The sequence below is a fragment of the Candoia aspera genome, chromosome 10, assembly GCF_035149785.1.
Source record: "Candoia aspera isolate rCanAsp1 chromosome 10, rCanAsp1.hap2, whole genome shotgun sequence".
Classification (NCBI taxonomy): domain Eukaryota; kingdom Metazoa; phylum Chordata; class Lepidosauria; order Squamata; family Boidae; genus Candoia; species Candoia aspera.
The window spans coordinates 8,957,929-8,981,733 of NC_086162.1; the positions used below are offsets into that span (position 1 = coordinate 8,957,929).

General features: G+C 42.5%; 1 protein-coding gene across 2 annotated transcripts in view; it reads left to right on the forward strand.

Annotated features, from left to right (window-relative positions):
• The window catches only part of KIAA0319L (KIAA0319 like), a 60,086-nt gene extending 36,857 nt beyond the window's left edge, over positions 1–23,229 (forward strand). For both annotated transcript variants that reach the window (XM_063312429.1, XM_063312427.1), the window contains 16 exons: positions 174–271; positions 848–935; positions 2,733–2,825; positions 3,903–4,035; positions 6,295–6,523; positions 6,875–6,998; positions 8,634–8,766; positions 9,814–9,962; positions 10,564–10,718; positions 11,468–11,606; positions 12,882–13,041; positions 14,345–14,487; positions 16,743–16,865; positions 18,012–18,102; positions 18,198–18,289; positions 21,335–23,229. In XM_063312429.1, the coding sequence (XP_063168499.1) occupies positions 174–271; positions 848–935; positions 2,733–2,825; positions 3,903–4,035; positions 6,295–6,523; positions 6,875–6,998; positions 8,634–8,766; positions 9,814–9,962; positions 10,564–10,718; positions 11,468–11,606; positions 12,882–13,041; positions 14,345–14,487; positions 16,743–16,865; positions 18,012–18,102; positions 18,198–18,289; positions 21,335–21,522 (2,138 nt within the window). In that variant the 3' untranslated portion in view covers positions 21,523–23,229. The remainder of the gene's footprint in view (positions 1–173; positions 272–847; positions 936–2,732; positions 2,826–3,902; positions 4,036–6,294; positions 6,524–6,874; positions 6,999–8,633; positions 8,767–9,813; positions 9,963–10,563; positions 10,719–11,467; positions 11,607–12,881; positions 13,042–14,344; positions 14,488–16,742; positions 16,866–18,011; positions 18,103–18,197; positions 18,290–21,334) is intronic.
• Positions 23,230–23,805: the final 576 nt, after the last annotated feature.

Below are 23,805 nucleotides of genomic sequence, written 5' to 3' on the forward strand. Positions count from 1 at the left end.
AATCTTGCCAAATCTGTTTTGGCAGTCAAGGCTTATTCACATAAATAATGGCAGCTTAAAGGATATCATTGTTCTGCACAAGTTGCTCTCACACGGGCCCCAAGCTTTGAATGACTTTTGACATAAGATGCAAATGTAAGGCCTTCCCATAATCTCTGACCTTCTTCCGTTAGGAAGTAGCTACTCCTATGACTGGAGATTGATTACGCACCCCAAGGATTATAGTGGAGAGATGGAAGGACAGCATTCGCAGATTCTCAAGTTATCCAAGGTGAGTCTCCCACTACCTAGAAAGAGCTGCAGGTTGGGAGTATACAAAGTTTACAGTAGATAGATGTGGCAACAAATAAAACATTCCTGTCTGAGTGTTTATCTATTCATAATATAGTGTCCCTCTATTGTCCCACCTGCAGAAGGTTAAATGATTAAACAAGAAAGCAAGAGCAACAGATTTAAGGATCACAAGAATGTAAACATTCCAGAACGATGATGCATTCTAGTTTAACATGTATTACTTTTTTTTAGTGTATGTGAAGAATGCTTTTAAACAACAACATTCTCAATGGGAGCAGCATGTAAAACTGTTTGAAACTTTTCAATATTTCCATCTCATTTTGTCTATACCTTTCCTTGGCTCTTAAAAATTACCTGAGCCTGTGGCAACATCTTTTGGTGACTGCAACTCCTGGTGGAGGAGGCTGTTGGAGGTGGTGAAAAGGGAGGGGAACTGTGATGTCAGAAGGTCTGCCTCAGGCATGCTGCGATAATCTTTGTGATGGAGCTTTTTTTAACATGTTGTCATAGTCTTGCCCTTTCTTTAACAATCCCTGCTCATTTTGTTTGGCAGCTCACAGTTGGCCTATATGAATTCAATGTGATAGTAGATGGTGATAATGCACACGGAGAAGGGATGGTGAACGTGACAGTTAAACCAGGTATGCTCAGTAATTGCATCAAGCTTCTTCCTTTCCTGCATTGTCTTCCCAGGGCTCATTCTTAGAGTTTCCTGTCTCTGTAAACATTTGAAAAGCAAGCTAGGTGACCCAAATTATTGCTGACCTGAATGTTTTCTAAGCAAAAAAGTTTGACTCAGTTTGCAGAGAGGAAAAAGAGGGTGTAATTATCACACCCTTTCGAGCCCTTTCTGTACTTTGTGTGAGCAGCAGCGGTGCTCCTGTTGGTGGTGGTGATTTTATTTCTTTGGCAATTTCTTCATGATGTAAGATCATACCCAGCGACCTATATGAGCACGAATAATACAGACGTACCACTTTATGCCCCTCTGAAAAAGCTATAGGCTTGTCTTGAACTGCAGTTGCTTTCCTGAGTTATCCAGTGGCTTAGCTCTTTGAAAGGAGACAGGTTACATTTTGACAAGACAGGTTATAGCCAGCCACCATTTTCAGAACAGAAAACTCACATCATGCTGGATTTAGTGCACTTTGAGGCAAAACACAGAACCCTCTGAAGTTTTATTATGACCAGCATCTAACCCAGTGTTTCTCAACCTTGGCATCTTTAAGATGTATGGACTTCAACTCCCAGAATTCCCCAGCCAGCATGGAATCCTTCTTACTCCCTTCCTCTTGTAGCTGCATCTACTTAGAGAATCTCTCTGATGGGATTTAGTGTCTGACGAAGTGGACCTGATTCCAGAAAGCTTATATGAAAATAAGTTAGCTAAGAGGCCACAAGACTGTTTTCTACTCCAGCGTTCTGATAAGGCTATCTCCTTTTGGGAGTGTTTACTGTTTACCACGGATTGTTTTAAGTTAGGTAATACAGTGTCGATTAAAATGAAGTTGCCTCGGTTGTGAACTGCAGGAGTTCTACAGGGCTTTTTTTGTATCTTGTCTTGGTTTTGTTTTATTTTTTTATGCTCCCTATTATCCATAAGATTACTTGCATGGCATTATTTGCACAAATGGATTCTCGGTATGAGGGCAAGCAGGGTAGGCATTTCTCTTCAGTGAGTAGTAGTGGGCAGCTGACATTGCTAATGACAGAATTTAGGACTATTATGCTCAAATTATCCATCTCCCTATTTTGTACTTAGAAAATAATTTAACATCTGGATACTACAAATGAATATGAGAATATATTAAATATATGCAGCAAATAGATAATTTTCTGTCCACCCTTTGAAAAATGTTAGAAGCTTCAGCCCGAGGCTGCAGGGTATTAATTCTCCCTATTGTAATCCTTCCCACCTTGATGGCAGGGCTGTTTGATTTACCACAAAAATCCAAGAACAGTAGAAAGAAGGCTGTGATTTCACCTAGTTGTACAGAAAGTGCCTTTCCAATGTGCAGTCAAGAGGACTTAATAAGTAACAAATTAATCCTTACAGCGATTGTGAATAGGAGGATTTTGAGGCTGAGAAGCTGCTGCAGCCACCTAATGTATTTACCTCTTACAACTATTTCTAGATAGCTCAGATATGTTTACATATATTCTTTTATTAATCCTTACAATAGCCTTTAAAGGTGGAAGAGCATACTGTCTCACATTGCACAGCAAACAGGAAAGGGTCTTGGAGTTCCAGAGGGTACATGTTGTTTCAGGCTGCCTAGCAAGTGCAATGCAGAAGCAAGGTTTGGTATTTGTAGTTCCTCTCTCTCCTACTATGCTGCAATTGAATAAAGCGGATTTCCAGAGGAGTTGGCATGGGCCAGGAGTACCTTGTAATACGTTCCAATGGAAATTTGTAACATGTTCTTTTGTCACTGCAGAGCCTCGAGTAAACCAGCCACCCGTGGCCATTGTGTCACCCCAGTTCCTGGAGATCTCTCTTCCAACCACCTCAACAGTTATTGACGGCAGCCGTAAGTACTCAACACAACCGTAGCAATCTGCTCCTGAAACCACCAGAAAAGCTGGGGAAGGCAACAATAATTCATTAAGAAAAAGGGGACATGGCTGAGATATCCCTTGGAGTACTTCAATTGTTAATCACTTCTTGGATTTCCTCATAACTGCCAAATGCATAACTTAAATCAATGTATTAGAGGCTCAAGGCTTTATGCTACTTTCACAAGAAAAACTTAAACACTGCTTTTCAGTTTCCCACTTCTGGTCCCAAACATCACACTGCCATATTTTCAGGAACAAATTCCAACACCTGCTCAGAAATAAGCTCTCTTTTCCTTTTTTCCTTTCAATAACAAAGGAAGCCATCATAAGGGATTTCTCTACTGTATTGAAATGGCTGCAGGTGGTGAGGGCACTGTTTCTCAACCTCCACAACCTTAAGATGTGTGGACTTCAACTCCCAGAATTCTGGGAGTTGCGGAGGTCAACTCCCAGATATCTTAAAAGTTGCGGAGGTCGAGAAACACTGGTATAGAGGATCGTCAACTTGTATGTTTTCTCAGGTCTGTCTACTAAATTGCTTTGAATACCTCAAAGTGCTTTATGCCAGCCTTCCATACTCTTGCCTCCCCTAAGCATATTGGGACTATCTCCCCAAGCCTTTTCAGCCAGCTCAGCCAAAAGAATTCCAGAAGTTGCTTCCTCAGCACTTCCAAAGGACATGGCTTTGGGGAAGGCTGTCTTACAAAGATGTAGCCTGTTAGCCATGTTGGCTAGAATTATCTCGGAGTAACTCCAGGGCCTCATCCTCTGTCTTTTCTAGCCCTGCTCCTGAGATTCTGGAGATTGAAACTGGAACCAAATAAATCTATAACACAGCTTCTCTCAGTGGGCTCTTGATCGTCCCCTGAAAATCTAATGGTTGCTATAGCATCGTTCTTGGAAATCAAAATTAAATGTTGTGACTTGTGAAAGGGGCTAGAACTACACATCAGCTTTGCACTAGTTTTTAAGTAGACTTGACTATTGCATGTTTATTGAGAATGTGGTTTTTAAAATAAGACACTCATTGTCTGTATTCACTGGAGCAGAAAGTACTGATGATGACAAAATAGTCAGTTATCACTGGGAAGAACTAAAGGGGCCTCTTCGAGAAGAAAAGGTATCTGCAGATACGGATATTCTGGAACTGACCAACTTGGTACCAGGAAATTACACATTCCGGTAAGTCAAGGGATCCTACCTCTCAGTCTGAGTCCAAAATACAGTGTTACTTTTGATTACATAATAAGCTTGGCTGCTAAATTAGTTCCAAGAACAGCAGAGCTATTTTACCCACAACATTATTTTATTTTTGTTAGCCTGTGTAGGTGGTCTGCTTATATAAGCAGATACACCTCAGCTCACAACATAATCTGGCAAAGGTGCTACTAGCAACAGTTTGGATTTAGGAGGCTGTTGCTGCATTCATAAAACAGTCAGGTCCCACATTACGATGTCTAATTATGAACATTAGTGGAAGAATATTCTATGGGTTATCATCCCTCATTATTTCTTTCTAAACCTCTCTCTTCCCCTTCTCCCTCTCTCTCTCCCTCACCTGCATCTATTTAAAAAATAGAATTTGCCGTTACATACCTGTTTGTTCAACTGAAGTCTGAATATTTCAGATGGATTTCTTGAGGGTTATAAAAGGTTCAAGAACAAATTATTCTGAGGTTGTACATAGAAAACAAATAATAAAATAGTGAGGATATCTTTAAATTAGCTTATTTTGTAAAAGTGTCAAGTAGAGATATTCTGTAACAATTCTCTGTGGTCTGGGCTGTGTGTGGTTTTAGGTTTTATCTGTTTTGATGTTTTTGGTTTTGTTTTTGTTTGGTTTTGTATGTCACTCAGTGCATGGGAGTTGGGCAGCTATAATAAATTTAAATAAATAAATATTCCATTTTCTTTGTATTTAGTCTAGCTAGCTTCAATTTAATAGTTAAAGAATAAGGATTGCTCATTGGTGCATCTGTCATTTTATTTGTAGAAGAAATATTTTAAGCTTGAAAAGCTTTTTTCTTTTCATCAGTGGTGGGATGATATGCTTCAGATGTTCCGTTCTAAAGAGCTGTTTCCTGTGTTGCTTTGCCAATGATTTTAAACAATTAACTGTTTGCATGGCTCTGTTACAGGCCTCTCCATGAGTGAACAGACAGATTATCTATATAGCAAATAGTCTATATAATTTGGTGGCTTAGATTCCTGTCTGTGTATCTGAAACTAGCAGTGAATCTTGGATCGTGTGCTTGTCTTGATTGCCAAGTTGGTTCTTTATGCTTCTTTTGTCATGCTTAGCAAGGCTTTTCAGCTGTTTCTGAAAGGATTTCTTTGGCACTTTTGAGGAACACTTTAAAAATGTATTTATTTTGGCAGTGAATACCAGCTTGAAACTGGTAATTGCACAGAAGCCTTATTATTCATGGGGCTCATATGTACAGAAGTGCCCACTGCAGAAGATATAAAACTGAACTATTCACAAAACATTTTGGGTCACTTCTTCCACCCACCTAACCCAAATTTTAAACCATTCCTTTAGATTGGCCTTACTTACAGCACATCAGCAAATGCTTAATGATAGAAAATTGCCATACCACACAACCATTATGCCATTTGTAGCATAATGCATTCCGGTATTTATTTTAAAAGATTTACAGTATTAATATTTTATTAGATTTATTAATAGACTATCCAAGGCAACAGACGATATAAAATTACCATTATAAAGGTTGGTATTAAAATAGTAACATTTTTAAAAAAAGAATAGCAGTACGTTAGATATAATTCAGCCAGTACAAGGCAGTCTCCAAAATCACAGCGATAAAGTGGCAGTGCATCCAATAAAAGCCATGATTAAAAGACCATTGAAATAGGCAGGTTTCTGAACTAGCCAACTGCATATCCATTAGGGAGGAGGTCTGTTCGACAGGGGCCACTATTAAGAAGACAACTCCTTGCACTGAGGCCAGCCAGACGTCGCTAATCGAGGCTTGGTGCATTGTGGAACCTCTTCACAAATGATACGTCCTCAGTGCAAGGAGTTGAAATGTCCACATTCTTTGTTAGGTAGCTCCTGTGTACCTTTCTCCATCTGAGAGTAGAAATGCAGGGCTTCAGAGTTACTCTGTAAAGGGGTGTGTCATGCCATGGGCCAGCAGTTAGAGCTGCTCCAAGAAGTAATAAGATTTTACTTAAATTTCAGTTTCATGCAGTATGGGAAATAAATAACCATTATAGTCAGGGATGTTGCCACAGATGTTGGGATGAGCACCACCTCAGCATTCCAGTCAGTCCCATTAGGAGCTAAGAAATGTGAGTGAAAAATTTCAGAGGCAGCATACTTCTGATTGCCAGACATAGCTCTGATCACCACATGCTCAAGTGTTGTTCCCTTTCAGGCCTGATCTTTAAATTTCCTCATTCTCTCTCCCACTTTAGCCTAACCGTGGTAGATTCCGATGGTGCTAGCAACTCTACCACCGCTAGCCTGACTGTAAATAAAGCAGTGGATTATCCACCTGTGGCAAATGCAGGTCCTAACCAAGTGATCACTCTGCCTCAAAATTCCATCACCCTTTATGGAAACCAGAGCACAGACGACCACGGCATTGTCAGCTACGAATGGTCCCTCAGCCCCAACAGCAAAGTGAAGGTAGCAGAAATGCAGGTAAGATCACCAGAATCCCCGTCTAAATGACACCATAAACATTTCCTTAGGGTTAGACTGCAGACTGGCTTGAGATATTGGGAGCCGTGGTCTATTATGTCTTGCTTCATAGTGGCAGCGGTAACAGTTCCTTGTTCACGCTAGGCAAGTTCTAGTTTGGTTGATGTCCACCTCCTCTGCAAAATGCTGCCGTTGCAACCATGAAAGAGAAGCGAGGGATTATGTTACTTCTTGCCACAGGATATTGATTCAAGGTCATTAAATGCTTAGCAATGTTACATGGAGCCCTGCAATTCTTAAGTCTCCTTTTTTTTCTTCTTCTTCACCTTCCTGGAATGTCTTGTTTCATAGGGGGTGAGGACTTCGACTCTGCAGCTCTCGGCCATGCGCGAAGGTGACTACACCTATCAACTGACGGTGACAGATTCTGCTGGCCATCAGTCCACCGCTGAGGTCACTGTGATTGTGCAACCTGGTATGTTTTGAAAACAAACTGTTTTGCATAAAGGAGTTTAAAATATTACATCCCAGAAACTTAGTTATGAGGATAATTGTGGACCAGACATTAAAGGGGGGATTGTAGTGGCGAGAGGCTTCTTGAGTATGATCTTGTGGGGGTACATGCTTTTAAAATCCTATTGATTCAACCAGTGGAACTTAAAAGCCCTTGTCTTGGATCGTGAGTTTATGCTTCTTTTAAAAATTGTTTTCCCCCAAATAGAAGCACCCTCTCTATCTCCCCCCCACCCCCTGCAACTACTTAAAGAACAAAAGGTAGCATTTGAAACTCCCTTGAGTTTTAGAAATGGCATGCTGCACAGCACACAGAGAATTGCTGTTCAGGAAAAAAAAATCTAAAACTTTGCTGGAGAGCAGAGAGCTACGCCTGTAGTTTCTGTACTGTATTTTGAGGTCTTTAATGGAAACACGTTAAAACTCTGCTGACCTACTTTATGGACTCTCTGTGTGCTATACATTTGGTGAGAAATGTAGGGCTGATACGGAATGGAAAATTCTGCCCTATGAGAGAATCAGTACCGTCTGCTCATTTGCTTGATATTCCACTCTCTAGGTCAAGACCTTATCTCATAAATATAGAGAATTAGTACTTAGAAGGCCAGGCAATTCATAGGCCACATGCATCTCCACCCTCATTTTTGTGAACCTAGAACACCCCAAGATCACTTTTCCAAACTTCAGCAGGACATCCATTTTTGATGGCACACTTTGATTTTTTTAAATCTTAAAAGAGAGCATAAATAGGTATCTGAATCCTCTAGTGGGCAAAACGTATCTAAAAATATGACAAAAAATATGACAAATAAATTTTGAATTTTAAAACAGTTCAAGTCCTCAAAAGCAAAAAAAAAAAGACATGACAAAAATATTGACCTTGTACCCTCTAGGGAATTCAGGATTATGTCACACCCTTGTCCCTTCGGTCTGTGTGTGTGTGTGTGTTTTAAGTACAGTTCCTACCAACAAAATAATTGTCTGCTTTGCAGATAGAATATTGTTATTCTGTCAATACAAAAAAAAAAGAAACCCAGGTTTACATCCTCGCGGGTATCTAGGCCACTTACAGTCTCTCAGTTGGACTTACACAGAGTTCTTGCTGAATGCTACCTTGTTCACCCAGAAGATACTGATTATGTTAAATGAATGTATAAATCCCATGAAAATGAATAAAACAAGATATGGCAGTCCCTGGGTAAATTTCTAATGTGTAACTTTGTTTATTTTACCGACTGTTTATGAAAAATCCATAATTCAGGGCATTGAATATATGCCTTGCATGTAAAAAGGGCCGAGTTTGATTCCAATCCGTCCTGCTTAAAGTATCTTGAATAGAGAAGAGTCCTTGGGGTTGAGGGGCATTGGCAGCATGGATTCCAGTGGATTAGATAATGGTCTGATAATGGTCTGACATCCTATAAATTTATTTATTTATTTATCAAACTTTATCACCGCCCATCTCCCCCACATGGGGGGACTCTGGGCAGTTTAAATCAATTTCATCTGTGTTTATTCCTCTTTATACCTCTGCGTGTGAGCATTCTGCCCCATTCTGGAGTATCTTTCTTGTCTCAATTTCTAACCTTTTACTCAGAAAACAATAAGCCTCCCAGGGCAGATGCTGGTCCAGACAAAGAACTCACCCTGCCAGTGGACAGCACCACTTTGGATGGCAGCAAGAGCTCAGATGACCAGAAGATTGTCTCCTTCCTTTGGGAGAAAACACAGTACGTCTCTCTTTCCCCCACCCTCGATGGGTGCTCTTTTGCATGAAAATTTTTTTACAGTTGCTCTACTCACTTAAGTGGGTTGAAGGTCTTCTTGAGTTGGGATTTTGAGATAGGCCTGAAGATCTGTAAGTTACTTGTCACCTCCCAGACTCTTTGCCTGAACTGTTATCTTGAGTGTGGTGTTGAGTACCTAGGCTGGTGACCTTGGAGTACCTTGTATTCCCACCAAGGCGACCTTCTCTGGAGCAGTCAAGACTTCCTTCCTTATGATATAAGATATGTGGTAGAACACTTTTTTTTCTGTCTAGAACTAGGGATAATTATCGGGGCGGGGGAGGACCTTTAAAAAACAAAACATTGTCATGGGATCATCATTACATGATTAGCGTTGACTTCAGGCTCCCTGAAACCTAGATAGAAAAACAGATCCTTTTGCTACAAGAGGTTGATGGGGCCAGATATTTTTCTGGAGTCTCTTGGGAGGTTTTCGTGGCAGTCCTAACAAGAACCTGGTCTCAGGTTGGAACAAAAGCATGAATCAGACTATTCATTGCTCCTGTTCACTTGTAGAACGATGCTGTCTTCTGGATATTTTGACCTGCCTAGTGGGCTTTAAAGGTAGCTTCCTAGGGTTGCAAAATGCCAGAAGATTCTGGCAAATCAGGAAAATTCTCTAAGGGCAACATAACCCTCCTTCCCCACACACATACCCAAACAGATATTTGGGTTTTTTGGTGGGAGAAATTCACATCATCCATTTCTACTAACTGCATCTTATTTTTCCATAAACAAACAGCTGAATGGAATAAAATTCTTTTGACTTTATTCCATTCATTCGTATGGAACAAGAAAAAAAAAAGGATTATGACCAAGACCACTGTACTACTAAATGCATTTATTTCTTCCTGCGCACAACAAATAATTCTCTTACGTCATCTGAAGACTAGGTCTTCCTCAGGTGTCAAAATTATTAACCATCTCTCTTCTTTTCCTGTGCAAGCATTTCTGTCAAGTTCAACTTATTTCTTCTGTGGCTTTGGCCAGGGGCCCAGATGGTGTGAGACTGGAGAATGCCAACAGCAGCATAGCCACCGTCTCGGGGCTTAAAGTGGGAACGTACAAATTTACACTAACGGTCAAAGATGAGCGGAACTTACAAGGCCAGAGTTCAGTTAATGTCATCGTGAAGGAAGGTGGGTAGCAGGTAGAAAGTAACAATATTTTAGTGGCCATCAAATTAGATGGGCCATGCTGGCTGGGGAATTCTGGGAGTTGAAGTCCACACTTCTTAAAGTTGCTGAGTTTGAGAAACACTGAACTAAACCCACACCCTGGCTGTAACTGTATTCTGTAATTATTGTGTCCTATGATGATGAGAATTTTTTCAAAGTATATTTCAGGATTATCTCACCTTCCTTAATTATGAATTCATTTATTTATTTGTTTATTTTCTATCCTGTCTTTATTATTTTTATAAATAACTCAAAACGGTGAACATACCAAATACTCCTTCCTCCTCCTATTTTCCTCACAACAACAACCCTGTGAGGTGGGCTGGGCTGAGAGAGAGGGACTGGCCCAAGGTCACCCAGCCGGCTTTTGAGGGAAATGACTGCCATATCCAGGACAGCTCTGTAGAGCATGTGGTTGATAATTCAGTTGGGTGTTACGGTTGATGCTGATCTCCATGCAGAATGAATGTTCCCAATATCCCTGTCCCGGAGCATCTTCACCTGCTGTTACCATTTGGATTCATTTGCCTTCTGATCCTCCCATCTTCCTTTTTTTGCTCAGAGATAAATCAGCCACCTGTGGCAAAAATTGTGGGGAACAGTGTCACAGTCACTCTCCCTACAAACACAGCAGAGCTTGATGGCTCCCATTCCACGGATGACAAAGGAATTGTCACCTTCCTATGGACTCGGGATGAGAGCAGCCCTGCAGCTGGGGTGGGTAATAAGAGGTCTGCTACTACATTTTCTGCAGTGTTTATGTGTATATATGAGATTCATGAAAGTTTAGCAATATTTTGGACAACTGCATGAGTGATACAGCAAGCTCATGAGCTTGGGACAATCCAGTATATTGAATTTTGTTTTTCTTCAGAGCAATTTTCCTCAGTCAGTTGCCCTCTAAATGGGCTGGAAACAACTCCCATAAATATTGTACAGAAGAAGTCTGTAAAATCCTTATAAAACCAATTAACCCCAAGGGCCCTTTGGAGCGCTCTAATAGAAGATATCCAGAGAGGAAACAATGCATCCTGCAGCTACAGGGCGTTCTCTTTGTATAAGGTTTGCTGTATCTGTGAAATAGTCTTGTCCTGCCCTTAATTTTTAAACCTATTTCACTGTTAATTGGCACTTGATTTTTGCTCATCTTGCCTGCAACTGTATTTAGTCAATAGGATTTCATGTGCTTTCTTCAAAATCCCCGCTGGTTTTTTTTAAAAGCATGCAGAAAGAGGCCTCTCCTGCATTTCTAGTGCTTTACCATTGATGTTGTTGACCAAAAGCTTGTAAGGATACCTGGGTTGCTTCCATCTTCTCCTCCACATGGAGGAGAGGAATCCATTTTGCTATGGTGTGTGTGTTTATGTGAAATGCTTCTAAGAATTTGAACTCTGGAACTGTTTGGAGGATCCTCAAGATCTTGAATTCCTGATGTGTTTCCTTTTGGGCATTTGTGTGAAATACAGGAGGTGCTAAATAATTCGGATCACCATCCCATTCTGTTTCTCTCCAACCTGGTGGAGGGAACGTACACCTTCCATCTAAAAGTGACTGATGCCAAAGGGGAGAGTGATGTAGACAGAGCCACTGTAGAAGTGAAACCTGGTGAGTGTCCATTTCTTTCATCATATCTTCATGTGGAACCAATCATTTTCTGAAAGATGGTTAGTTACTACTATTATGTAGTAATAACAAGTAGCAATAAAATGAATAAGATAACTAATGAAGAAGCAAGTTTGGTAGTAAGAAGTATGCTTGAGCATAACATTCCAAATACAATGATTATTAATATTGTGGATCATGTAAGAGATAAGCCCATCTCTTCCAATTGCAGAGATGGACCTAGTGTGACTTCACAGGTGAAGTGAAATCTCAACCTTAGGCTGCACAGCCTCTGATTTTAGCAGCTGTGCTTCACCCATTTTAAAGTCTAAGATTCTGCATGGGGTTTGACTACTGGTAGTCCTTGGTTAGCGACTGCCTCATTTAGCGACCATTTGCAGTTACAACAGTGATTAAAAAGTAACTTTATGACCAATCCTCGCATTTACAACCTTCACAGGTCTGTAAAGCAAAGGAAAGCTAAAGTAAGATCATAAGCACAGTTGCAGTTTTACTTAGTGACTACTTCGCTTAACAACATAGTTGCGGGTCCCAATTGTGGTCGCTAAATGAGGACTACCTATATATGACATGGTAGGTTTACACGTCTGTAAGCTTATAGTACTCAGAATTAGATCATGTTGCTAGGCACACAGTGTACAAACAACATGTACCCTATTCCCTCCACCATTTATGTGACCCATGTAGTTTTTTCCAGCTGCACTCCTGAATTTCCCTGACTTGACTGCTGAAAAGTTGCATGGTTCCTGCCTTTAAGCTGAAGAAATACACAACAATTCCAACAAGGAAAATGTCCCCCCAACCCCCAAATCCAGGAAAAACTGGAAAATACCAGCCCCCCTTCCCTTTGTAAGTGACAGAGCCACTCACTGTAACCCACCCAAAATGTTTAAGTACCCTCCCCCCGCCCCAAATCAAAGCTTTGCCGCCTCTGTCCTAAACAGTGTGACCTGGTTGGCTCAGTCTGGAATGGAGCAGCCATCTGTCAGGAGCCTTCATGTTCCTCCCCGAAGATTTTGCAAAGAATGAACCTTGGATGCCCTGTGCAACCTGCCCATCTGGCTGGGTTTGTGTTAAACTGAGATAATGTAATGTCTCAGCAGGCCTATTTGGTTTTTCCTTGGCTATTTTTAAATGTGATCCACCCTCACCCCTGAGACAGAGCAAGGTAATCTTCCAAACTCACCAGTGCGTATGGTGGAAGGTATCCTGTACATGTGCACAAGCATTCTAGCACTTACTTCAGTATTCTTCCAGATCCAAGGAAGAACAACCTTGTGGAAATGATCCTAGATGTGAACGTCAGCCACCTGACGGAGCGGCAGAAGGGCATGTTCATCCGTCAGATCGGGGTTCTGCTTGGGGTCCTAGATTCAGACATCACAGTCCAGAAGATTCAGCCGTACACTGAGAAGAGGTAAGAAAAGAAGGGCCGCTCTTCCAACCCAGCTTCCCTCCCCTGGTGGTGGTCTTGGAAGTTCAGTGAGAGGATATCCCACGCGTGAGGCCTTGAGCTCTCAAGAGAAGAGGCTGGACGTGAATGCAGAAATCAGCCAGGTAAGGAGGGTCCCTGCAAGGATCCTGTTCTGAGATAATGGATGTTTGAATATCCCAAGAGGCACCAGCCCCATTTCCTTTCCATAAAAATAGATTTGGAAGTGATACAAAGCAATGCTTTCTTTTGACATGCTCTGACCGATTTATTTTTAAGGCTGTGGTATTGTGTCTTACGGATTTTTTTGGAATAGGAGTAGCTCAGGTGCACTGTATTGCGTGGGCACGGTTCTGTATGTGCACTTATATCTGTACTAAAAAAAAAAAAACTTGGCCATTCACATTGCGAGAGCACAGAGAAATTTAGAGGGCCTTTTGGGTGCACTGATGCTATCAGCCAAAATGTATTTTGGAAGGTTGCAGTTTAGGATGTTGCTTGGTTTCCAGCCAGCGTGGTTTGTAAACTGTAGTTTATGGCTTTCTGTGTTGTTTAAACATACCCCATTTTGTTTTACGTAATAAACATGGTGAACCCCACTATGATACAGTTTTGATGAATCCACTCCTAAAGTGCTTTTCTTAAACTACCTTTGCTTTCTTGAAGCAGGTTTTTAATAAACTTGGAAAAAAAGAGCATCAAATATTTAAACCTATAATCTGTTTGGTACCTGGTTTAAAAAAAGAAGCGGCAGCAAAAGCATTGCAGATGGTCTGTCTGAGGCATGGGAAAGGGGTTGTGGTCCACCATCAGCTCCGTGATTCCACTGAGCAGTACGATGGGAGAGGAAAGGGAGGTTAGTTAACAAAAAGCCAGACCTCCCTTTCATACACGGGTAGCCCTTATCTGCAGACCTGCTTATCCGTGCTTGATAAATAAGGGTCCAGCCCTCAGTATACGTGGGAAGGTGTTTGCATATCTGCAGTTTGGGTCTTTTCTTGTTAGTTCCCACTTGCACAAAATGGCAGATGGGCTTTTGCACATGCATAAAGTATGTTTTTTAAGATTACGGTTAGATCATTTGTGCAACATATTTGCTCTTCATTAGGTTTCAGAGGAAGGAGGACTATCCTAAACACAAGGACCTCATGGTCATTGGGCAAGAAACAGTGGGCAAGTTGTTGATGATTTTGTATTAAGGAAATACTTCCATGGCTCCTTTCTCCCTTTCTTGAGTTGTAATTCTGATCAACCATTTTCTCTTTATCAATTTTCTTGCCTTTTATAGCACAAAGCTGGTATTCTACGTGCGGAATCAGCCTCCTCACCAGATCTTCAAAGGGCACGATGTGGCATGGACCCTCAAGAGTGAGTTGCGGAAGCAACAATCAGACTTCCTTATCTTCCGGGCACTGGAGATCAATACAGTCAGTAAGTCGGCGGATGTTGTAGGAGAATCACTTTAGTCTATGGTGGCCAGAAATCATATTGCCATCTTGCAGGACTTAGGAAGTGTGCCTTTTCCGTGGCAGCCCCCACCCTGTGGCACACCCTTCCCCTGGAGATCCGGCAGGCCCCTACTCTCTTAACCTTCCGGAAGGCCGTAAAGAGCTGGCTCTTCCCCCAAGCGCTGGTAGAGTGAGGTTGGAGCTGGACGATGGTGGTGTTGGCTGCATTGAAGGAGATTGGTTGTGGCACTAGTTCTGAAGTTTGGTTTTATTTTTGTTTTTATGATGTTTGGTTTTATTAGAACTGTTGTGAGCCACCCAGAGTTGTGTTTCGTGGTAGGAAGCATGCAAGTCTTTTAAATAAAACAAATAAATAAACGAGCCACAGCTCACAAAAGCATCCGATGAAGCGAGCTGCAGAAGCTGATGCCTTTTAATAAAACGTGTTAGTTAGGAAAGGTGCTACTGGACTCCTGCTGATTTAAGTCAGAGGAGAAACTGGAGCACCTGTTTCCTGTTCGTTCTCATGTTGTATCACCTCTTGCTAGTGAAAGGTTCTCCTTTTTTCTTCTCTTCCTTTTTCCTAATCCCACTGCAACTATCTTGGAGAGGAAAAAATATTTTGAGCAAAAATTCATTTCCACAGAACCTGTTCCTCTCCCCAGATACATTCCAGAGGAACTGAATTGCTTATACTCCACTATCAACCATCCTAAAAGCAATTCTGGAAATTATGGTGAGGTCCTTCCCTCCCCACAACCAGCTGCAAATAAAAGAAGATTTGGTCATCTTGCAGGACCCAACATACATTCTGCCATTGTCCCAAGTGGCAGGTTTTACACATGTTTTGATAGCACCTCAGCAACCCAAAATGAGCAGAAAGCAAGGAAATGTGTACATTTTTGTGAAGTAAAGAGGTGTTTATTGTGTCTCCAACTTTTCTTAAACATCATTGTTCCAAAGGGTTCATAATTCTTCTTCTCATGCAGCATGTCAAATCCCTGTCCAGTAATGCTGGCTGCCTTTACTATCCCTGCATTGCAGTTGCGAGCACTGGGAGAGGGGAATGGGGAGGGTTAAGAGATATGTCAGGCCACACACTGAATGAGTTTTCAGTTCATTCACAGCTTATTCTATCATTTCTCAAGTTCAAAATAAAATTGCAGCTAAAGAAGAGCAAACGGAGCATTGACTTGGAAGTTACAGGTTGTTTCAGCAAACACATCACCATCTCCTGGCATAATGGGCAGGTCGCATGCATGCATGTGATTAGGAACCTAACTTGCTTCTGCACTTACAATAGAAGCATAAAGCAGTAGTTAACTCTAGAAGTATTTTAAAAATGCCTGCTGAAATCAACTACCAAAAATCTATTTTGAAAGATACACTTTTAGGATGTTCTTAAAACTGAAAAGAGGTCATTTCCCACAACTCAGTAGGGATTACATTCCAGAAATCCAGTTACAAGGATGAACCCCAAGCTGAGCCCACAGCAACTCTAGGCAAACCTCTCAGTTGAATTCAGTGGACGAGGGGGCCAGCAGAATGTGTCCTGTATCTAGAGGCCTTTTCAAGTGGTCTGGACCAAAGCCATAGAGGGCTTTGAAGTTGGTAATAATCAGTACTTGCTATTCACTTGGAAACAAACTGGAAGCTAACGTAATGCCTTTAGCACGGTTACAATGGGATATTTTAGTTATGGCAGAGACCAACCTGGTTGCTGAGTACTGGACCAGTTGAGGCTTCTGGACTGGATACCAAAGTTGCCACACATTAAGTGGAAGTGTACAGGAGTCAAGCATCAAGCATACCTGTGATGCCTATAGAGGGAAGGGATGCAGTTGGTGCAGTGATGAAAATAGTTGCCTCCATCTGCAAATCCAGAAAAAATGAGCAGAGCTATATGCACCTCAAACTGCATATCTGTTTGTTTGTTTTTCTGGGAGAGTATAACCCTCTTCACAATTGGAATATGTATCGCCTCACTGGAAATTTGATCCTTCAGAGTGAGTACTTTTATCTAGCCCAGATTCAGTTTATTATCTCTCATCCAAACCATTACAGACTGTAAACAGCCAGGCAGTATTTGTGTCTTATTCACACATCCTTTGCTTCATGGACAAAGAACCATGAGAAACAGATATAAAGACAGAATTCTTACTCTGTATCCCAAGCAGCCACTGTGCCTGTTCCTGGCAGTGTCTGCCTCCATATTGACTAGATTGTCCTCCTCCTCAGCCTGCCAGCTAAACTGTTCAGATCACGGACTCTGCGACTCTTTCACCAAGCGTTGTATTTGTGATCCCTTTTGGATGGAGAACTTCATCAAAGTGCAGATTGGTGATGGTGAAAGCAATTGTGGTAAGTGAACATCGTAGTTCCATGTCTCCGCTGGACATAGAATGAATTCTGTTTTGCTAGAGGCTGTGTCAGGATGAAGAGCCTAGATGTTGCTTGCATTTTAAATCTTACACCCTGTTATGGGGAGAGGAGTATTACTGGCTTACAGGAAGTCTCTGACGTAGAGCACTGCTGATGATTTCTAAGGTTGTGTATCTCCTGTCTTAAGTGCTGCCTAGGAGGGGAAGGGTCAGTGAGGGCATTCATTCTTGTTCCACAGGAATGTTCACTGGAGATTACAACGATTGCACTTTGCCTAACCTACCCTCTGTCAATAGCACATCCTGGTAGGTCAGCTTGGAGATCCCTTCCAAAAGCAGGTGGGAGAGTGGCCACAGTAGCTACAGCCTGAGATGCCCTGACCAGTTTCTTGGGGCTCTTCTGATTTGAATTCAATCAATCCACTTACAGTATTTATCCAAAAGGACAGCTGAAGTTTCTCCTGAACACAGAAGGAAAAACATGGCAGGTCATTTTAAAAAATATGGTAGCAGAGGTACATAAACTTTTTCAGTTTGATCCTTCAGGTTGAGGGGGGCTTGTCTGATTTTTTAAAAAGAAAAAAAAATCACAAGACTGCCAAATCTCATGAGATTTCTGTGTTTACTGTTCTTGCCTGAAATCCCAGTGAGATTTCAAGTGGGCATGTGTGAAGTAAAACTACTGAAATCTTGTGGGAGTTGGACTGTTTTTTAATATGCTTGTCTGCACACTCACACATCCCTATATGCCTAAAATGGCTGCTGACTCCTGAACTGAAACCAGAGTTTAAATTACCTGAACTTATCTATTGTCAACTGCATAGAAGCTGTCCAAAAACAGGTAAAGTGCAGGCTCTCCTGTGTGATTTCTGAAAGCTGGAGGTGTAGAACAGGTTTTGATCTGGAGCCAGAAGTACGCAGGAGACTGAAGCCAGGGCTCCGTTGGCCAAACAAAGGCAAGACGTCAAGATCCTCGTCCTGGCAATCCAGAACTTCCATTTTTCCAGCCAATTGAGAACCCACAGTGCATTCCCCTCTTCTTGTTATTGTGCCTGAAGAAGGTTCAGAAGCTTCTGTTAAGTCCCCAAAGTCTTACGGTCTGAGAACATTTCTGTGCTTCTTCCAGAATGGAGCGTGCTGTACGTCGTCATTGCTTCCTTTGTGATTGTAGTCTCCCTTGGGATCTTCTCCTGGGTGGTGGTCTGCTGCTGCAAGAAGTAAGCTTCCGTGCCCTTTGCCCGTATTCCCCATGGGAACTGCTAATCTGATTCTGCCTTCCCCAAGTTTCAACTTGTTTGTTTGTCTCCTGAAGGCAAAAAGGAAAACCCAAAAGGAAGAGTAAGTATAAGATCTTGGATGCCACAGATCAAGAGAGCCTGGAGTTAAAACCCAATTCCAAAGCAGGTGAGACATCAGAAAAGAGGTTAGTGATGACCAAATTCTGAGGCAGCCTGTTTTTCATTCTCAAGGGATTTATCTCTGCATGAGTTAAGAGTACCTCAGTTTGGATCCTGACTTGAAAGTGGAGGATCTGTTTTAAGTGAAGCACCCACCAGCAGATTAGATGCATGTTTGAAGATTAATAAAATTGTAGCTTTTTTTCCTTCCATGTGCTGTGACTGGGTGTGACTGATTTGTGTTAAACCTGCCTGCTTTGCTTTTTGTCACACTCAGTGTTACCGATAAGCTTATAGGGGGTTGCTGGCTGAGCCCTTAGCTGTCAAATAGTGCAGAAATGGAAAGTCCAGATCTCCTCCTGTAAAAACGTAGTTCCCGAGACTACAAATCGTTGTGGTAGCTGGGTTGAAAACATGGTGGAGACATTTCCAAAAATGTTGATTGTGTTTCCCAGGAAATGTGAAATTGCAGTAATCATTGTATGCCATCTAGAGTTGCAAGGAATAGGGAAGTACAAATGTGGGCAAATACATAAATACATAAATAATACATTGGGGCAGCTCACATATAAATCCACTTCCCCCAACTTGGTGGCCCCTAGAGGTGTTCCATAATTCCCAGTGAAGTTAGAGAAAGGTGATCCAAAATCTTACGTGGGTATAACTGTATAAAATCATATTTACCTTGGGGGAGAAGCAAAAGGATTCAGCCCAGGAAGAGTGTTGTTTTGCAGTGACATTCAATCAATGTCTCTCAGCTAAATGGGTCAAGGAAATAGCTTCATGAGCACAGCGTTGTAGCAACACTGACAGACTTGACATCGCCCTGGCCCCAAAACTCTGCTCCTTGAATGAAAGCGTCTGGGATGCAGTGCTCTTTAATACAAGGCAGAATAAGTCGTCGTTTTTTGTTTCCTCCTGCAGAGGAATTGCCTATTGTATCATCATTTCATTTCATGATTCCCTGGCCAAGCAGGTGGCCTGTAATGATGGGAATATTCTTACTTCCTTGGGAGGGAGATGGACGGTGATAAAGTTTGATAAATAGATAAAAGGTATTGTGGCAGCTGTATGGTGCTGCTTCTTCCTTTTGGGAGACTTTGTCTGAACCCAGTCCAGCTACCATCTCTCATCAAAGACCAGCTACTGGGTAGAACAGCCACCAAGGCTCCAGGCCTCTGGCTGGGCTTTTGAGAAGCATCCGCTGGGAACAGGATGCTGGACTTGGATGGACGCTCGGTGGAATCAAGCAAGGCGCTTCCCCTTTCTACACAGATGAATCTTAAGAGAGCCCACCACATCCCAGGTTCTCCCTTAATACTGTATTTGCTTAAAATGAATACTTAGAATTGGCCCCCACAATAGTTTATTTTTAAAATGGGAGGCTCATCTTAAATTTGCTGCTAGCAGAGGCAGGCATTTTAATCAGTCCAGTTTTCCCTTTTTGAAGGGGACCCTTAAATCCAAGATCATCTGGTTTTCAAGATTACAGTAGATTGGTTGTTAAACTAAGATTTTTTTTTTTAATCATCTAACCTAGTATATCCTATGCTCTTCGCAGTCCTGTGAGGCTGGGCAAGGGACATGGTCGGTGGGGCCAGGTTTTCCTGGATTCTGGGGTTGGGGAACATTGGGGTTTTTTTTAAAGTTATATTAACTTAAACTAGTTAATTATATTAACTTAAACTAGTTATTAACTAGTGAGAGGAGATGGGCGGTGACAAATTTGATAAATAAATAAATAAATATTAAGCTTATTTCACTGCTTATCCTACATGAATGTCTTGCCTCAGCATGAAAGGGAACCACTCTGCCAGTTTTCAGCATTTGTTTGTTTGTTTGTTTGTTTGTCTTGGCCACCCAACTCCAGTGGATTCCAGCTGTAGTCAAACAGGTTCTAAGAGCCACAAAGAAGAATCTCAGGGATACACAGAGCCCTAAAGCATCCATTCCTGTCACCCCTTCCCCCAACTGCAGCACCCAAGGGGGCTGCCTCGTGTCCCACGTCTCCCCGAAGGAGGGCGGCTAATCCTAACCTTCAAAGGGCCTTCTGCCTCACTGGAACTGCTCTATCTAAGGAGCCTCACATCATGTTTGCACTGCGAGCTCTTGGATGCTGCTCTGCTTGTCCCTCATCCCAACTCCCCCCTTCCAAATTCTCAGTGCTCTTCCGTCCCCTGTGCCGAGTCGAGACAAGTTCTGCTTCTGCATTCTGATGCATCTCTGCCTCTTGCTCCATCTTCACCATCCTCAGTGGGGCAGAATCTCCTCCTCCCACAAGCATTTCCACCCTTCTTCCTACTGCTGAAGTGATGGAATGATGACCACTCTTACATGTTCTTTATAGTCCTATTAGCTAATGTTTTAGAAGTAGTAAGTAGCACAGCAGCCAGGAACCTGGACCCCAGATTGCTAAAGGACAATACTAGTAGTCTTCATTCTTGTCCACGCTACTTGGAACTGCTGGGAGTTCTATAAAGTAGCATCTCAAGAGCTGCAGGTCCTCCATTCCTGCTGCTGTGGAATAGAGCAGCGGTTCCCAACCTTTTTGGTACCAGGGACCAGTTTCATGGAAGACACTTTTTCCACAGTGTCTGGGATGGTTTCAGGATGCTTCAAGCACTTCCTCTCTTTCCTGACCTTTCATTCTTTTTTCTTCGCGCCGTTTGGCGATAGCAGCCAATGGGCTTGCTCTCTCTGACAGGAGGCGGAGCTCAGGCCGTGATGCGAGCGATGGGGAGCAGCTGTAAACACTCAGGCTGTAAATCCGCTCGCTTGCCCACCGCTCACCTCCTGCTGTGCGGCCCGGTTCCTAACAGTACCGGTCCGTGGCCCGGGCGTTGGGGACCCCTGGAATAGAGGACCAAGCATGTGATTCCTTTGCAGTCTTTCCTTTAGTACATTGTAGCTTGTCATCTTCTGGAGATAGGTTGCCTTTCTTGTCTTTGTAAAGGAACTTCTGTTCTGGGAGAGGGATATAAAACAAAGAATGTGCTTGGGGTCTTTCCCATGTGCAGGTTCCCTTACATTTCTTCTTTGTTCATTTTCAAAGGCAGCAAACAGAAATCCCAGGCCCAGAACACCAGCTTGATGCATTCGGAATCTGAACTCGACAGCGACGAAGCCATCTTCACGTGGCCTGACCGGGAGAAGGGAAAGCTGCTCCACAGCCAGAATGGTTTTCTGCGTAATGGGCAGGTGGTGCTCAAGCCAAAGAATCAGCGAGAGGAGATTCTATAGCAGCAGGCTTGTGTCACAAAGGGTTGGCCAGAGACATGGAAGACCACTCTCTTCCTCCTCGGTTGCACGAGGAATCTTGGGAGTACCACTGATGAAGTGAAAGGAGAGCACTTTTCTCTTTACTGATAATCTTTTAAAAAAATTGAGTCATACTGCCAGTACTTGAATTTGGACTTGAAAGGGAAATTAATTTTGGCAACAGAAGCTGTGAAACCAAGACGGTGAAGGGTAGGTGCCGTTCTGAAAACAATGCAGAACTTCAAAGCCGCTCCTGTGAAAAGGCATCTATTAGTGTAGGGCCACAGTACAGATCCACGGCTGCTCACGCCAAAATCTGTTTGCCACAGAGTTGGCAGTCTTCTTCCCACTCTCCCTTGTATTGTTTGTGAGAACACACCTCGTAGTTTGTTTGTCTTAAAAGCTGAGATGCCTCAAACTGTGTTTTTTTTCTAATGCACTCCTGCCACTCATAGAAAAACTTTCCTGAGCCGCCACCACTCGAGGGCTTCACTTTCCAGAAATGGAAGAAGCCAGGCGTTGTCTCCGTTGCAAGAGAAGAAATCGCATCTTGACCGTGATTATAAAGGGTTATTTCCCCTTTTAAGTTTTTGCCAGTGGTGAGAATAGAGATGAGTCCTCCAGGTCTCTGGTTGCTCTGGCTCTTTCCGTGGCACTCTGCATCAACCCTGAAAGCTTTTCTTACTGATAGTCAGTTACACTGTAGAACAGCAGACTCCTGTGCCTGCTGAAAGATATTGATGTATTGTCTTGCAAAAAAAAAAAAAGCCGCCTTTGCACAAGTTGAAAATGAGGAGGAAGGGGGTCAAAAGACAAACACAGCCAAACTGGTTCCTATGCTCCCCAGCAGATCAGTGCCTCTTCCTCTCCCATTGTACCCCTTCCTTATTTGTTGCTAATTCCATGCACACTGTATGCTTCTCAAAGAAAATGTTGGTTATCCCATGTCAGACCTTTTTTTTTACCTAGAGCCAACGCAGGCATCTCCACTGAACATCTCATTTGGTGGAGATAGCCAAGTTACCAAACAGTATGAACCAGCTCCCTTTTCCTCCTTAAGAAGATGGAAGATGTTTCATTAGGGGTGTGTGATTTACCCTTGCTCATCTTTCCTTTTCCCTCCTGTTATTACATGCTTTATTCACTTCCTGCTACCTGCTTCTCACTTGGCAAACATCCTGTTTCCCTGTAAAGAAAAACCTATCCCTGATTGACTCTTCCTTCCTTTTTTTGCTCCCTTTCCCTCTACTTAGTGCTGTCACTGCTGAAGGGCAAAGGACAAACCATTCTAAGTACTTGTGCTTTAATAAGAGGTTCCTGATTTTTAAATTGCAGAATTTCAGGTTTTCTTCAGGTTTAAGATGCCCAGTTGGTGGTCCAGGAGCCAGATATGCCCCTGAACAATTATGTGCTCCTAGAGATTAGTAGACCAAAGGTGAAGGGTTTACAATATTCTGTTCTTTTAATAAAGTGTTTTGAGGTAGGTAAGAGAAAGTTGATAATGTTATGTAGGCCCCAAAATGTTATAAATTAAAAAAGTGGCCCTGAGGACACAGATGCTGGCCATGCTTGCCTCTGGTGAAGAATCATTTTTCAAGTTCTCCTGTTTCCTGTTTACATTGCTGCACTACTGATTTTTTGGAAGATGAAGAATAAATATGCTGCTCAGCCTGTGGGGGCACTTACCCCTTTGAATTGTAAGCATGGCTGTCATTGTCGTCTTTTCCTTCCTTCCAGCGGTAGAGGTCATTTGTTATAAACTCGAATTCCAATGGCTCCCTGAAAATGAACTACTTTGGCCCAGTACAAGGCAGGTTCTTGGGTGTTCCACTTCTAGCAGATCAGAGGTTGGAACAGGGTCTAGTTGCCCTGGGGCGGTGATCAGGAGGAAGATTTGCTTCCTCAGCAGGCACATGCAAAGTCGTTGATAGTCCTGGAGAAATGAGGACTTTAGGGGCCAGGACATAAAATCTCTGTCCAGAACAAATGCCTGTTGCAAAGTCAAGGTCTGTGATCTCCATAACCCATGTGGACAACTGCAGCCTTAAGCTGGTCTTGAGAAAAAAGAGCTAGGCATGGCACCACAAGCATAGTTGGGGAATGTTTTGGCTGGTTTCTTTTCCATTACTGTACTGAAAAGCACCTCCCTTTAGGTGCCTGTGGGTCGTATTAGCTCTCAACTCAGCACTCCTTGACTGTAGATGATCTGCTACCAAATGTAGGAATGTTTGTGCAGGAGTCAGAAAAGTCAAGATGGCAGCCACA